General features: G+C 33.5%; 1 protein-coding gene across 3 annotated transcripts in view; it reads right to left on the bottom strand.

The window, feature by feature from the left end:
- Window positions 1–6,758: 6,758 nt before the first annotated feature.
- LOC118737798 (transcription factor cwo) overlaps window positions 6,759–17,668 on the bottom strand; it is a 56,562-nt gene continuing 45,652 nt past the window's right edge. For all 3 annotated transcript variants that reach the window (XM_036468562.1, XM_036468563.1, XM_036468561.1), the window contains exons 2-4: window positions 11,393–11,516; window positions 9,875–10,196; window positions 6,759–9,806 (exon numbers count right to left, since the gene is read on the bottom strand). In XM_036468562.1, the coding sequence (XP_036324455.1) occupies window positions 8,290–9,806; window positions 9,875–10,196; window positions 11,393–11,516 (1,963 nt within the window). In that variant the 3' untranslated portion in view covers window positions 6,759–8,289. The remainder of the gene's footprint in view (window positions 9,807–9,874; window positions 10,197–11,392; window positions 11,517–17,668) is intronic.

Genomic DNA, 17,668 nt, shown 5'->3' with positions numbered 1-17,668 from the left:
TTACCCGGGTACCCGGGCAAATCGGGTAATACCCGACTACCCGGGTAATAAAAGCCCCGGGTAATACCCGGGTAATCGGGTACCCGGGTACCCGGGTATCATCAGCCCTAGTACATACACTCTATAACTATATCACTACTAACAATTTTTCAATTGCTTAAAACGATTCACAAGAGGCTTATAATTTGTTGGCAATTAAGAACCAATGACGGATTTAATTTAAATCTTTAGTAGCAATTGTACCTCAACCAAATATGTGTAAGTCACCGCTCGAGAAAACCGTTTCGTGCGCGGTTTTCTATTTTCAAAAGATCATTACTATTATTTATTATCCAGGCTGCGTTCGTCAGCATCAGTCTCTTTTATTTCTAAACTATAATTGATGGAAATGCCTAATACCATGTTCTGACCGACTGGTAAAACTGGTTTTCGACCTAAAACTTGTGTTTTCGTCCATGTAAAATCTGTCAAACGAAAACCAGTTTTCGCTGAAAACTACTTGAAAACTCACGTTCCACTCGTTCCAATCGGTGTCTTCACTAGTTTTTTTCGATTATTTATCGAAGTGGAAGTCATATTTTATCATCTTTAATACGCTATTTCGGATTTATTGTTAATTGGCAGACCAAAATAAAATAAGCATGGAAGTAAAAGGTTGTTAATGAAAAGAAATTGAAGGAAAAGTATTTTTGTTTTGTATTTGTGCCGCAAAACTGTAAACAAAGGATTTAAGAAATGTCAACGAAAACACCAACAGTCGGTGTGAACAGCCGTCAGCCCACAATCCCAAAACTCGTTTTCAAGGTGTTTTCGTTACGGTTTTAGTGATCGCATTTTCGTTAATTTCAAGAAAAATCGGGCCACGATGGACTCTGTTATAGCACCCAATACTAATGGTAACTTTCAGTATCTTTTTACAGTCGCCTATGTAAAAATTTAACTATATTATTTATTCTATTTGGAGAAAATATATGCCACTGACATCAAACTTTTCATCTCGTGTTTCAATAACAATATCAATAAATACATTGATTTCAATATCGATAAGTACATTTATCAGTAACACTATCGATATATATATATCAATAAGAACATCGATTCTTCTATCGATAAAAACACATACAAATTTCGGTATTCCTATCGATAAATATAACGATTCTAAAATCGATACATTTATTGATACAAATATCGATAACATGAGCGATAAGTTTATATTTTCGGAGCAATTAATAAAAATCAAAATCTAATCGTAAAGTATGAGGATTTAACAGCACACTCCCATCAAAATTTTAGCAAAATAAAAATTAGATTTTCTTCGCGCTAGAATGATTGTTTTTCCCACTGCGCAACTGTTGGAACTTCGCTCCAAAGAGGGCCAATGGGCGGAGTTTTTTGGTCTCATCCGAAGCGCCAAATAAGGAGTAGAAAGCAGAACGACCTTTACAGCAACAATATGTCCTTTATTTACCAACAAATGTAGCCGCATTTCATTTAAATGCATAACAAGAATTTTTCACAGTTTTAACATTCATATAAACTTTTATTTTAATAAATTTGTTATTTCTATACTTTCATTTGAATAATAATTACATACATTTAAATTTTAAGTATTTAGCTACATGTAAAATAATATATTTATATACTTACATATATATGTATATACATAAATCCATACATGTAAATAGTTAACATTACAATAAAGTGATAGTAAATCTATTTGTAATACATTTGTATACAAATATGAACGGTTAAAAGAAATAACATTATACATACACCTAACTACATATGCACTTACATATGTATGTATGTATGTACATATGTACCCTTTTACTTTTACAGCTTTAAAGTACCTTCATTCAAACAAGTATGCCTAAAACATACATAATATGTGAATATATTATACATATCATTAGGCTACCAAGTCAAAAAATTTCGCGTTTTTTTTTAAGCAAGGAAGCGTTGACAATTTCAGCTTTTCTTATGCACTCTTTTGAAATGTTCTGTTGTTTACATATTTAGTAGGAGGCCAGGTGCAAACATTATTTTTTTTTATATGCGATAGAATTGAGAAAAAGATGCGGTAGATTTTAACTTACTCAAGACAACAATATATGTACATAACCTAAGTCGAGATAGGCCATTTTCCCTTTAAAGCGATATTTCATCCGGTTCCAAAATAATATTTTAACGACTGCTGGATGTAATTCAAGATGCCATCTTGATAGAGGCCTTATAAAAATACAAAATTTTTCAAAATTTTTATGTATTTTATTCAAAGTCAAACCTTCTAAAGTCACTTAAGCTTTTTTAAATTGCCGGGCACAGATATGTACACACGTACATAATACTTATAAATAATAAGAACTCAAAGAGTTTTTTCTTTGACTAGCAAGCGTTTAAAATTAGAACATGAACTTATGAATTAACCTTTTTACAAATTTATCAATTTAGAAATGCACCGCCAAAAAGTGTTCGTAATGCTGCCAAGTTTTTTTTTTTGCTTTTTTCGATGTTGCTAAAAAGTTCAGTACTTCGAACAAAAGTTACCGGACAAATGGAAATAAATTGTGCACCTTAACCCCTTTATGAAAAAAATAATATTTGTCGAAAAGTTTTCGCTGTGAAATGAAAGCGCTTTTTCACAACGTTTTGTGGCTGTGAAAAAGAGAAGTGGATAGTTTACTAAAAAAATGTTGTAAAGAATATTCTTGCTTTTCACTCACAAAATTAATTTACTAAATAATTACTTGCTAGTTGTTAATGCAAAAGCTTTTAATGAACGAGAATCGCTCAATATCAGGCACCCGACCAGTTATGACTTAAAATAAAAGTTTCGAAAAAAGTTTATTTCCGGCTAGAATTTTTTTGATATAAAATTACAGTAAAAAGTTGACTTTTATTAATTGAATGAGACAAAAACAACTAAACCAAGCCAATATTACTATTTAAGTAAATTTGGTATCAGTCGATTAGCTTTTAACAAGTGAATAAAAAAACTAGTTACAATAACATGCTTTAAATTGAAGGAAGTGCGTAGAACCTTCAAAAAAAAAATTTACATCAATCCGAATTCTTAGCCAGTTAAAATTTGCAATTTAATCTACGCATATAAGATGCAATAAATCTGCATACTCGTTGTTTTTTTTTTTTATTTAAATACTTTACTTTTTATTTGGCAAGCCGTTTACTATCGCAAAAAAATTTGTTGGCTTTATTTAAATGTTATCATATGACTGAAACAATAAAACTCAGTTTTTAATAGTTAAGATTGTACAATTTCCAAAAGAGTTAGAAAAATACAAAGGCACCCTTGATGCATACAGAGAACATCATGCGAACGACGAGGACTCTAACAATTGTCTTCTACGAACATTTTAAGCCTTGGTTTTTAAGTTTTTGAAATTCAGCAAAATAGTTTTTTTTTTTGTCACTGGTTAAAATGATTGAATGAAATAAAGAAAAGAAATACATTTTTCTCTTTCGAAGTTCGTACACAACTAAAACTTGACCCTAAACTGATTCATATGTAAATAGCAGAATATTTCAAAAAAAGTTCTTCCAAGTTGCCACGCTTCTTAACTATTCGCAGCTATTTCTGAATCCATAAAAGACCGATTTTCATGAAATCTGCGAGATTATACCCGAATTGCTACGCATGTTTAGCACGAAACTTATCGAACAGCATGAAGCAGAAATATTCCTAGAGCATCTACGTAGATGCATTTCTAAATCAAAAAAAAAAACATAAAAATTAAAAAAAAGCCGCTACATATTTTTGGCGATTAAACTCGATATGCTAAACGGTAGTAAGTGTACGAATTCGGTGTTACCAAGCCATATGAAACAGGTAATAGGCATTGGAGCAAAAACCACATTTACTTTTATTGTTTTTTTTTGTGCTCAAAAAATATTCTCTACGTACATTTTGGCAATTTATTTTTTTTTTTTTTGTAAAAAGAAATTAAAAAATATTTGACATGTTAGAGCCCAAATAATTTACAAAAAAAAAAATCCAATCAGTTGCTTCACTGCTACGCTGCGTGTTCAATATGTCTTGGTGTTGGCATTATTGCCATTGATTTAACGAAAAAGCGAACTGTGTTGAATTCAGAAATAGCCTCTATTTATTTTATTTATTTTTTAGTTTTACGCAATACACGCCAATAACCACAAAAAGAGTGTAGTAATTTGCTTGTAAGTTTTTTTTTTTTTGCAAACCAGACGCGTGTAGAATTCGGCTTAGTCTTATTTATTAAATTTGTAAATTTGGTGGGAATAATATTCTTTCACTCGTATTTCGCACAATTAGTTACATACCTACTTATTTATATACGTTCCTTTTTTTACGATTTTTTTTTTTTTAGCTAGCTTTTATCTCATCTTTAACAACAATAATAAAAACTTCATATTTAAAACACTCAAGAACGTGTGCTTTTAGGACTTTGCAATTTTTTCATCAACATTATAATCATTAACATTTAACTGCTTGCCTTTATGTACATAAGTATGTAAGTATGTATGTATATCAACTTCCCTGAACTCCATGACATGAAATAATTTCGAAATTTATGCATTTCAGACAATAAAACATCAAATGTTTAAAAATGCCGAATTTCCACGAGTCATTGAAATGTCAAAAAAAAACGTGCCTTGTTTATACCAGCGCAAGAACCACATTAACAAAAAACGAATTTGACCTGTATCTTTATAGCGTTAATGAAGCCTGCTATAAAACGTTAAGAAAAGTATAAAAAATAATGTAAAAAGGAAGTACTTTAATACTCTATGATTGCATTTTTATGAAAAATTTTGAAAGAAAAATACATACTTCTGACCTAAGCTTTAATTTTTTTTTCTTAAAAATTATTGTTGAAAAAATTTTTTAAATGATGACCGCATTTAGACTATCAAAAACATATAAAATGAAGAGCTTTGAGTTTATTTCGTCAATTCTATGCTGCGATTTCTGAGAAAATTGCTTTGTTATAGGTATTATTGATGCTGTCAGTAGTGGACTATTTGCCATTTACCGGGGAGAACTCAATAAAGAGAGCAAACAAAAGTCTGTAAGCAACTTTGTTGCTGCAAAGGCCGCAAAGGTCTCAACTTTTCAGCAGACAAATTAGGGAATTCACAATTTCCAGCTTTTCAACTTACTTATTATTTGCCAATATTTTCAAAAATAGCCTCTGTATAAATAGTTTTTATAACTGACATTGTTATTAAAGAAAAAACAATATTCAGAAAAAATTATTTCAGCCTTTTTCAATAAAAAAGAGTTAAGATTTTTGTTTTTGCAAAAATTTGGGAAATCAATTGCCAATCAATAAAAAAAATATCATATTTATTATTGATTTTTAACCATAAAAAATGGGTCATAGTGGGATGTGAGAAATAATAAGAAAACGTCAATGTCCCGAACTAGTGCCGAAAAGTTCTCAAATATGCCCGAAAAATCGTGAAATAGGCCCGAAGTGATCCCAAAAGGGTCCCGGGGTTGCTCAGAAATAGGCCCAAAATGATCTGAAAAAGTCCCGAACGACCGAAAAAATCCCGAGCTATGTCAACGAACAGCTGCTTCGGTTTTTTTCATTTGTAATACTTCCGAATACGTCTTGACTTACGCGTCACCGATTTGAAAGCAAATACACTTCTAAATTTCAAAGAAACTCGGTGTTTTGGATCCGTTTTGAATCACTGTGAACTGAGGCAAAGCGCTTTGAGTGGCGGTATAAACAAGGTAAAACTTAATCACTATTTTTTAACCTAATGACACGAGTATTTTTATTGCACAAATTTGTCATTAAAATTTTCGTCATTTAATTACCAGTGGTAATCCGGCATAATCCATGTCAAATCGGCCATTGTTGATTTGGATGCATTTTGGTCAGAGTCTTTCATTTATCATTTAATAAAGTTCTGCCGAAGAAAAAACATATATAAAATCTCTTCGAAAGTTCAGAATTTCACAATTGCGCGGATTTTGCAAGCTAATTTTTTTAATATCTCAAAATCTAAAATAATTACAAAAGTGCTTCTCGTCTCGTTTTAAAGGTGATAAAAATCAACATATTTAAGATATAAAAATAGAGGATTTTAAAATTTAAAAAACCGAAAAAGTGAAAACTCATACATATTAATTTTTGGTTAAATTTTTTATAAACAGTATCTCTAATTTATATTATTATAAGAACTAGAATTTTCTCTTTTTGCAAACTCTAACTGAAAACTAAATTTAAACATGGTTGAGATAACTCTATTTTCAGTTTACAAATTTTTTTTCAAAATTCAAAATTCATATCTTAAAAAAACAGCTTGAAATTTCAAAATCTTTTAAGATTAGTTAGAGGTGTTATATAAAACAAATTTTTACATTTTTAAAATGCTATATTTTTTTATTTGACGAATTTTTTGATATCTTTTGTTATAAAGCCCTAAATGTCACCTTTATTAAGAAATTTCGAAAAAAAAATAATCTTTTTTCTTTCGTAGAATTTCATTACGTAATAAAGGAAAAGCGCTGCCCGCAATTCCAATGAATCAAAAATGGTCGATACCAAACATTGGTCGCTTTGACATGAATTGACCCGTATGCATTATCATTGTTGAGTGGAAAATAGCAAAACTACAAAACGGGCAATTTTCATTTTTATTTGTGGTCCGTGAACAAAAAAAAACAAACTTAAGAAATGGTAGATAGTTTTTTTTTACATTAATGTACTGTTCTCATTTTGTCTTGCTAGTGTTCTTTTTTGAAAAGCGTTTTTTTATTCAATTTAAAACATCTGCACTCTTTAACGCCTAAATTACATCATTTATCTATATAAAGTATTCACTTTAAATCAACATACTACATATGTACATACTGTATGTTTGTATTCCCTAACAGACAAGTACTATGAAAATAGTTCACTTTTTACGTATCCACTTCCATTTGGCAAATAAATTCAATGAATCCATAGTGGTAATCTTACATTAAATAAATTTTTACAATTTCACTTAAATTTCTTCAATTTACATTTAGTGTACATAATATATGTAGGCATATCTTTAGTATTACATATGTACGTACACATCTAAGCTTACGTAATTAGGACTTTCAAATAGTACTTATTACTATCCATATATACATATGTATGAATGTATACTAACATAAAAACACATTTATGCGTCTGCCATGAGTGGTTGCGCCTCCTCAACTATTTCATTAATGGCGATTATATATTTTTTTATACATTTTTTATTTTCTACTTTTATTTTCGTTTTAATTCTATGCAGCTTTTGACTAGTAGCATTTTTGATTTAAGTTGCTCTTCATGCGCACAGCAAATACAGACATACATATATACATATTTGGATGCTACAATTTTTCAAACATGGCTTCGCTATACAGAAACATAAACACTTACTTACATACATATGTATTTCCTACATACATACATACTATATACTGCACACATATGTATGTTCATATAGCTCTGCAAAACTTTCTGTAAATTGCACACTCGTTGTCGCATTGCTGTCTCAGTCACAGAGAGCACAGCAAAAATATATGTAATTGCAAAGTTAAAACATTGCAAATAGTGAATTATTTAAATATTTTTTATATTATTTATTATGTACATATGTATGTGGTTGTTTTTAGTTTCTACTTTATTCTTAAAAAAGACGAAACCTTGGTGAAATATTCAAATTTTTTTGCTTTCCTTTTATTTGTTCTATTTGTTGTTTCTTCTAATTCAAATTCAATAGAAATGTTTCACAATTATTGTAGCTGTTGCTATTGTTGGGGGTTTTATACAAGTTTTTCTTGCGCCCACGTAAGTCCTCACTATAAACCATATCCCACATTGTACATTTCCCATGCTATTTAGTGCACCCTGTATGCCATTCAGGCGTAGACAGACGCACCACGCTGCGATCGGTTGCTTGACTTCGACCGCTGCTGAACACTCACTCACTGGCTGGTTTTTAGCTGCTCTAACTTACGCTCGGTGTAAAGTCACTTTCATTGTTTCATCTTATTTCACAGATGTCTGAGGTAGTGCTGTTCCTTGTAGTAGTTGTAGTCGTACATAAGTTGTAGTGATTGTGGAATGCGTCCTGCGTCCTTAGTCGACTCAAGACCAGCCAGCCAGCCAGCCAACCAGCCAGCCAGCCGCCTGGCAAGCAGATGCTGCACCGCATTCCTTCCTACAATCGCGTACGTTTGTTGCTGTTGCTTTTGCTGTTGTTGTTCATGTTGTTTTAATTATTTATTGCGTGCGTACTTGCGTGCGTGTATCGTATTTACCAGCCATTACTGATACTCTCCAATTTGGCTTTGGTCGCAGCCACCGCAGTAGCTGCCGCCGCCGCCGCTGCTGCTGCTGTTGAGGAGACAGTGCCGTTTATAGGCGGCAATTGTTGTTTACCCGCCGCCATAGCAGCCGCTGTTGCAGCGGCGGCAAGGAACGATGAAGACGTTGTAGCAGGCATAAAGTTGACGTTGATATTTATGGGATGCACCACCGGCATTGCCGCATAGTTTTTCTCGAGCAGATCGGCGCCATTGAGGAATGGCACTAGCACGTTGTAGTCAACGTTGAGCGGCACATAGTAGGTACCTTGGCCATGCAGCGCAAAAATGGGCACGGCAAAAGAGCGCGCCGCATGCAGATTAGGCGACACGTGCGTACTGCTGCTAGCTGTACTCAAGTGTGATTTGGCGCCTATCAGTCCTGTTGCGGGTGCACTCAATTCAGTTTTGATATCGGCGAAACTGAATGGTTTCTCATCGCGTCCGCACATCAAACTGGCGCCGACGTTGGTGCTTGTGGTGGTTGGCGTGCGCACAGACGGCAAAGGGCGTGTATCACAGTCGTCCATAGCGCTGTTGCTATTGACGCCACCGCCGACTGTCGCTGCCGCCGCCGCCGCTTCGGCTAACTTGCGCTTCTTCGCCATGATGGGGGCTATTTCCGGTTCGGTGCCGTCCTTCGAGTGCTCCGAAAGCGAGTGCGTATGCGAATGTTCGCTCTGCAACAGCGGTGGCGCCGGACAATGTTCGCTGGATGTCTCCTCGTCATGCAGCTCATGATTGAAGCGCTCTTTTATGTGATTTTTGTACTTGTAATTGTTGTTATGTTCAATATCATGTGACGATTCGGAAAAGTTGCGCATACGCGCTGACAGCAAGCTATCCGTAGTGTTGTGATGATGGCTCAGATGAGCGTGATGATTCAGCAGGGAGTCGCGCGGCGGTGGGGAATGCATATTCGACGTTTCGGTGTGCAGTAGCGGTTCACGCGACGATGACTCATAATCGTGATTACTCGACTCGTTATGGTGATTTAAAGTCGCCGGCCCGGTAGAGGTTATAACCGGTGCCTGATGCGGACGTTGCGGTGAACTATCCGCTGGCGCGCCACCTACCACCACTACCGCGCTGCCGCCGTTAGGTATTGCCGCCGTCGTGCTGGTGGCATTACTCAATGACGCGCCCGTCGATAGCGTGGTACAGTTGCTGGGCGCATTATTCTGGCTGCCGTTGCCATTGTGCTCATGTACAACGCTAGTGCTTGTGCTGTTGGCGACCGCGGCAGCTGCCGCTGCGACAGCGACATTACGTTGCAATTGATTCAAATGATTGCGGAAACTCAAGTCCTTTACATCGTTGTGATCGTTGCTCTGCTCGATGTCAGAGTTGCCTAGCATGTCACGCAATTGGCACAGCGGCGGCGCCGTATGATACGCTTGATGTGGACTGCCGCTTGAGGCGCTCACGTTGTCGGGTATATGACAGTTGCGCGACTTGTAGCAGTCATCTGTTAGATACAAAAAGGGCATTCGCGTGTTTGTATGTATGTATGTGTGTATGTGCAAAGTTACTCACTTTTCATTAGCTCCACGCAATGCTCTTGCAGGCGCGCCACCAAGCGATAGCAAAACTCCTCCATGTGGCTTTCGTATAGAAACTTGGCGGCCTCCTTCATGCAGTCGGTGTAGCCCATGCGATACTCATTCTCCTTCTGTATGCACTCGTTTTGCAAATGCTTTAGGTGCCGGATGGCCATTTCGATAATCTCGGTCTTCTCTATGCGACCACGCCCCTTACGTTGATACTGCGGCGGAATGAGACGTGAGAGATCAGCCAGACAGGAGTTCATGCGATCGCGTCTACGCTTCTCAATGATGCGATGCGACAAAGGATCTTGCTGTTGGGAGGGAAAATAAAGAAAAACAAATTTTTGATTACATTTGATATTGTGATTGAGGCATATGTAAATATTAAAAAATCAAATAAAACAACAATTCAAAAGAAGAAGAAGAAGAAGAAGAAGAAGGGATAGTGCGTTATCATTGCTTTATTATCGCCATGACCCTGGCCATGGCGCAACAGGTTGTAACATTATTTCACAATTCCAAAAAAAAAAATTGCTTATTGTTACCATTTTATGCATTTATTGCTTTGATATACATAACTGCTTATGCCTAAATATTATATCTGTAGTTATGTATGTATGTGTATGTATGTGTATATGTACTCGTATATGCGCTTGCGTACATGTATGGAATTTGCGTTGCTTAAGGGGGCGGGGGGGTCAGGGAGCAAATGTAAACTTTTATTCAAAACCATTGGCAAAAATATGAATAAATGATGCATGTATGTATGTATGTGCGTATGGAAGTACATAAAAATGCATAAAACTAGTTAAGCTAACTTATTAATCTTAGCTTATAAATGCTTATCTATATTTGTGTTCATTAATATATGTATGTATGTATGTGTGTATGTATGTATTTGGGCACCACAGTTTGGCATTCAAAGTTTGGATTCAAAAGCGGTCGTGTTCACAGTGCATTCATTCATTTGTTTTTTTTATTTTTATTTTAAATCAATTTCATATATGTATGTAAATATGTATGTACATATGTATGTATTTTTGCAATACTATTCGGTAACTGTTTAGCGATTCTGTGCGATGATGCAGAAGAACATTATTTTGTACGAGTATGCGCGCGGCCGCTGCTGATCCACTGGGTGCAGAGGTGGTGTCAAACTAAATGCCATTTCCTCTTAACAACTTCCAGTTTTCTTCACTATTTACTTCCTGTCTTCTTCTAGTGCGCCACGCCCTGACTGCGCTGTTAGCTCTGAGCTCCCTCACCAAAGGTTTATTTTGTTTCTCTATTTTCTTTCATTTTTTTGTTTTAGAACAACCAAGCGAGCAATGAGCCTAACGTTACGCTAATACGTGAATAGAGTACGTATATGTACATCATTCCGGCTTGATACTTATTAGTATTATAGAATTCTGATTAGTGCGAATATTTCGTTTGTGCTCATCGCTTGGGTTGCTAAATGTTGTTGTTTTTTTTTTTACGAAAAAAAAGTAAGGAAAATATTTACCCTCGAAGTTTTATTACGTCTTCCGGTAGCATATTCTGCATCATCCTCGCTGTATGCTGTTGCTGATGTGGAGAAATTTAAGCTAGATTCTGTGCAATAAGGAAAACTGGATACTGCTGCTTCGCTATAATTTGATTGATTGTAAAAGAAGGAGGAAGAATAAAAGTGAGTACAATTGTGCGTCAACGATTTGCTTTTAATCTTTATCAAATTTGATATTTTATTTATTCGAAGAAATTCACATAAATATTAAAAAATAATAAATTAATGTGTATTACTAAATATAGATATATATGTATGTATTTATGTAAATTTACAATATGGCGTGCATACAATACATACTTAAGAGTAGGTTTGGCATAATCATATAAACTATTTCTAAAGCTTAATTAAGCGATATTTAACAAACACGTTTGTCTTTTATTTCTCTTATACCGTATTTCCACTATGGATTTAAATGACAAAAATTTTAATTACAAAATTAGGCATTACAAAATGCCAGGGACCGAAAACGTCTTGCAGTTTTGGTTTAATTCTACACTAGAACCAACTGTAATGTCAAGAACGTTCACACCAAAGAACTAAATGGGCAAACAAGTTTTGACAGCAGTTTGAACGAGAACAAAAGATTCGAGAACGTTTCCGTAAGAAAAAACTGCGAACGAAGCTTTCGGAAACGTGATCAAGAAGAACAAACTTTCGGGAAAATTTCCAATCAGAACAAAATGAGAACGAAAGTATCGAGCACAATTTCAACAAGGATCAAATAAGAACAAAACTCTGGGGATATTTTTGCTAGAGAACAAAACGAGAACAAAAGTTTTGAGAACTTTACGTTAAAAAGGAGAGGGGCGTCTGCGTATTAGAATGAAAAATAGTTTCAGTGAGAACTACGATTGTTAATTCTAAGCCCTAGGTGATCTGGCTCATTTCAACCTCCAAATTGTCCATTTATGGAACAAAGTTTCTGTACAAGAAAAGTTCGTGTCTTAAGTCTTTCGTTGACTTAATATGCATAGTTATCTTTCAGTTCTTTTCTGATTAATTTTAATATTCAAACATTTCGAACTAAAGAACGCTATGTGAAAAACGTTGTTCTCGCTTCTATTCTTCGCAAATACGTCAGAGAAGATCTGTTCCCGTTTCGTTCGCTGTCAGAAAGTTCCTAAGACTTTCTTCGAGAGAAAGTTCCTTCGGTTTTTTGTTCCCAAAAAAAATGCACCCTAATGAACATACATATTATTTATATTATCGGTTTAACTTCTTAGTAACTTTTCTGAATGAAATGCGTGAATGTGTGCATTCAACACGTTTCCAACTCGCCTGAGTGGTATGTAAAATATTAAACGTTTTAGAGACATGTGGCAAAATTCTTTGAAAACTGTACAATTTGCAAGTTTTGGCATGCAAAAGTACATGTTTATCCATATGTATAAATGCCGGTAAGAACTCAATAAAGAAGCCCAAAACAGGCAGTTAAAACAGTAATCATATGTATGTATGTATGTATGTATCTACATATATACGACAACAAAGAAATACTGGGCCATGGAGAAATAAAATTTAACGCGAAAACAAAAGACGTAACGTAGATATATTTGTGTATATGCGTATGTACAACAAAAAATATATAAATAATATATAAATAAATTCATACATATAGTATGTGTGAGTATTTCGACATTAATTTCATGAAATTAATCGCCTTAGCAAAACGTGAGTTACTTAAAATAAAAAATAATTTAAAAAACAACAATAAAAGCTAGAAATCGAAAAGCAGACAGCAAGTAAGCACGAGAAAGAATTGAACAAAAAACGGAAAAGATTAAAAACAAACTGAACTAATGTACTAAATTATATTATGTGCTTTCATGCATATGTACATATGAATGTTTGTACACCTCGTTTCATAATTATAAGCGCATCACATACTGACAAGTTTTAATTACTTTTCTTTTGGTTAATTCATTTTAGATATTTTTTTATTAAAATACAGTTAATTTTTTAACAAAAACCGTATAAATCCAAGTTACAAACTTTGTGTAATATTTAAGAAATAAATTCAACAAACTTTGGTAAAAAAAATCGAGCTTCTTATTCTTAATTAGATTTGTTAGGAATATTTTAGATGTGTAGCTTAATCACCCATTCAATTTTTGTGTAATAAAGTGCCAGCTTGACATAGCCAGAACTTGTCGTTAATTTTTGGTTTTTTCCGAAATTACTTGTATGGAAGAAAATGTACAACACAGTAAGCAAAAAAAAGGAACAGTCCAGCGCCTTCGTCTTGGCCTGCAGGCTGTATCGGAGATACAGCCGCTAAATTTAAACGTAGAATACGTGGTATGGTTAAGAGCATATCCAAGTAAAAAAACAAAAGCACACACTAAGCAAAAAATATCGATAACAAAAGCGATAATAATATCGGTAGCAAAATCGATAAAAACATCGATAAAGAAATCGATGAAAATATTGATATCAAAATCGAAAAAAAATGGAAAGCAAAATCGATAGCAAAATCGATAACAATACTGATTACAAAATCGATTACAAAATCTATCAAAATATCGATTACAAAATCGATAACAAAGTCGATAACAAAATCGATTGTAAAGTCGATAACAAAATCCATAACAAAATCCATAAAAATATCGATACCAATATCGATAGCAACATCAATAAAAATATCGAATATAAAACCTATAAAAAAATCTATAACAATATCGATAGCAAAATCGATAAAAATATCGGTAACAAAACCGATAAAAGTATCGATGACAAAATCGATAGCAAAATCGATTACACAATCGATAACAAAATCGATAAAAAATATCGATAACAAAATCGATAAAAGTATCGATCATTATATCGGTAAGTTCCGAAAATATCGATAGCAAAACCAATAACAATATCGATAACAAATTCGATGAAAATATCGATAACGAAAGCAATAATAATATCGATAGCTAAATCGTAAACAAAATCAATAAAAATATCGATGACAAAACCGGTAAAAATATCGATTACAAAATCGATTAAAATACCGACAACAAAATCTATAAAAATATCGGTAATAAAATCGATAACAAAATCGATAAAAATATCGATAACAAAATCGATAAATAATCTATCATAAAATCGATTACAGTGTCGATAACAAAATCGACGACAAAGTCAACAAAATATCTATAAGAAAATCGAGAAAAAATATCGATAACAAAATCGAAAAAATACCGATCATTATATCGATAAGTTGCAAAAATATCGATAGCAAAATCAATAACATTATCGATAAAAATTTCGATAGCAAAATCGATAAAAACATCGGTAATAAAACCGACAAAGTATCGATTATTATACCGATAAACCCCGAAATATGTACTTACGGACACATACATACTTTTTGTCTCCTTCCCACACTTCCAACATATGCACGTGTTTGCAAAATGATGACGAGGTGATTTTGTATGGAAAATCATTTATGCCCATATATTTGAATAAAATAAACATATATCGAAGATATCAACCAATACTTCCCATATACCAAACGAAAGGAAAACTCTTGAATTTTTGATTAAAGAAAACAAAAACAAAATCATTTGAGCGGTTTTCGAGCGTTTTGGTAATGAAAAAAATTTGCAAATTTTTTCAACAATTTTTTGCCTTAAAATGCTCAATATTTGTTAAATTTATATAAAATTTGTACCCGATAATATTTCTACTGCTCCAAAGAACCTATATCCCGAAAATGAAAGTTATATATGCCAACAATAAGTTGCTAGAGCACTTTAAAGGCTCAAAATTGACCCCAAAATAAGGCAATGTTTACCGTTGTTTTTACGACAGAAACCGAATTGGTTATTTACAAAAATGAATCTGTCGACAGGTTTGGAATTTTATCTTTGAAACGCCACACTTTTCTTTGAAATCGCTTTATTAGTTCTCGTGCAATAAGCGTTTTTGTGAAGCTCTAAAAATTACAACCACAACATTTGAACATAGCCCCCATACCTTAAGGTAAGACGTATTCTACGTCAAAAAAAAATCTCAAAAATTAAATCGAATTCCTAGCCGCTACCCCTACAAAACTGCATACTGGAAGTTTTTCTAGAAATTCTGAATAAAAAGTTTTAAGATTTAATGACCCTTTTTTAATTTGGCGAATTTTTATAAATTCTTTACAAGGTTTGAAGCTTTGAGTTACATGAAAAAATGATCAACACTTGTACAGCAGTAGTGTCCCTAATTATGTGGTCACCACTGTATGTATATACAGTTATATGCAAATGATAATCAGCACAGCAGGCAAATTTCACAAAATTCCTATCTTCTTCGCAATAAACAATTTTGAAAACAATCGAAAACTTTGGGTTCATATAATTTAATCTTTTATTTATATACGTACATACATACATACGCACCTCTTTATGTGCATACTCTCTCCTTAATACAAGTGGCGCTAAAGTCGTTTCGCAAAACAAATAAGCAGAAAAGCAAAATTATTTGCACTTGAATCTCTCGCGCGATGGTGGCGTGTTGACAGAATCGAGACGTTTCAAGTAGGAGGAAGCCGAAACAAAGCAATATTGTACATACTTTAATACACCCATGATTAAGTGTGTATATGTGTAAGTTAATATGAGCACAAACATGCATATGCTTTATACAAAAATACTGAGTACATATATATACCTATGTATGTATGAATGTCTGTATGTTTAATTAGCTATTAAGAGCATCTCATGCCTTTGGCGCTAAGTTCTTTGGCAATTGACACGCGAGGCACATACAACATCAAAATACCGAGCGCATACGAACTAAAAATAGAATTAAAAGTAATAAAAATAAGAATAATCAAATAAAAAAACTAAAAAAAAGAATCAACTGACAGAAATATGAAGAACTTTATAGAAGAAGCACCAGCCAGTAATGTATGATTATTTATGTAGAAAAAAATATCAAGTTGAATATCAAACAAATAAATGAAATTAAATAAGGCGAAAGAAGGAAGTTTATATGCCCGTTTAGAAATTGTTAAAATCTGCAATTTCAAATATTTGCGACGACCATAAAACCGATCAAAAATAATCGAAAACGGTTCAACGGTGGTCCAAAGTTATCCGGTAATATTAATACATAAAAAAAAAATAAAAAAACCTTGCGTTTTATTGACAATCTTCCTACTTCTTTGAAGTCGGTTAAAAATTCTCATTTTCGTTGCTGGTGTTTCCGACAGGGTAGGAGTGTGATGTAATGTGGAGCGATTTTCCGTCATACCTTGTCAAATTTGGTTTGGAGACAAACCGGTTTCGGCGTTGTGCCATCTTCAGTGTCATTTCGTGTTTCGAGAACGAAAAATTACACTGAAGATGGCACAACGCCGAAACCGGTTTGTCTCCAAACCAAATTTGACAAGGTATGACGGAAAATCGTTCCACATTACATCGGTTAAAAATGATTTGTGAGCTAACAAACTTCTAACCATGATACAAAAATAGAAGTTAGTTTCATTTATTGACATTCCTTGAACAAGTTTATGACATTTAACTAAGATCATGCTACCGGATTCATTACCGGCAAAATTTTGGTTTATTTAAAAAATAAAAAAAATAGACATTAGTGAAGTTGGGTTGAAAATATTAGGTCCATTCTTTATATTTTCTGACTAAAGTCTCAAAAGTGTCAAAATACAAGAGTGGTACACTCTAAAAAATCTGTTTAAAAATGCGACTATAAATCGAGTATATTTTTGTTTATTTTTAAATTTTTTTGGTAAATTTACACGATGAATATGTATTTTCCTCGATTACACATTTTCGTGTGTAAAAATCCTTTTTGTTTGTGGCTTTACACAATTCTAAGGGTGAAATCAAACAGCAGATGTGTATTTTGTAGCTTGTACACACTTTCTTAGTAAATTTACGCACGCCGCAGCAGCTATATTACACTCTAAAAAGTCCGAAATTTAAACAAACTATTCGTTGAATAATCGAGCATGTAATTTCGCGAATAATAAGGTAGGAAATCAGTAACCTACCTTTTAGGTAGGAAATCTACACAATTTTTTTTTAGAGTGTAGCGTTCACTAAAAGAGAATCAACAGGAAAATGTAAAGGAACACAAAAAAACACATTTTTAGTCCAAAGAATGGCAACACAAAAACTAATGTCAAATAGAAATAAAAATGCGTGTACAAAACACATTCAGTGGCATGTAACTCCATTGTTTTTGGTACTAACACTTTAAAAATTTTATTGAGCGTGTATTTTAATACAC

The sequence above is a fragment of the Rhagoletis pomonella genome, unplaced genomic scaffold (genome assembly GCF_013731165.1).
Source record: "Rhagoletis pomonella isolate Grant_MI unplaced genomic scaffold, Rhpom_1.0 Rhpom_scaffold_00004, whole genome shotgun sequence".
Classification (NCBI taxonomy): Eukaryota; Metazoa; Arthropoda; class Insecta; order Diptera; family Tephritidae; genus Rhagoletis; species Rhagoletis pomonella.
Note: the sequence above shows the minus strand (reverse complement) of the source record. Positions and strands in the feature narration are given on the sequence as shown.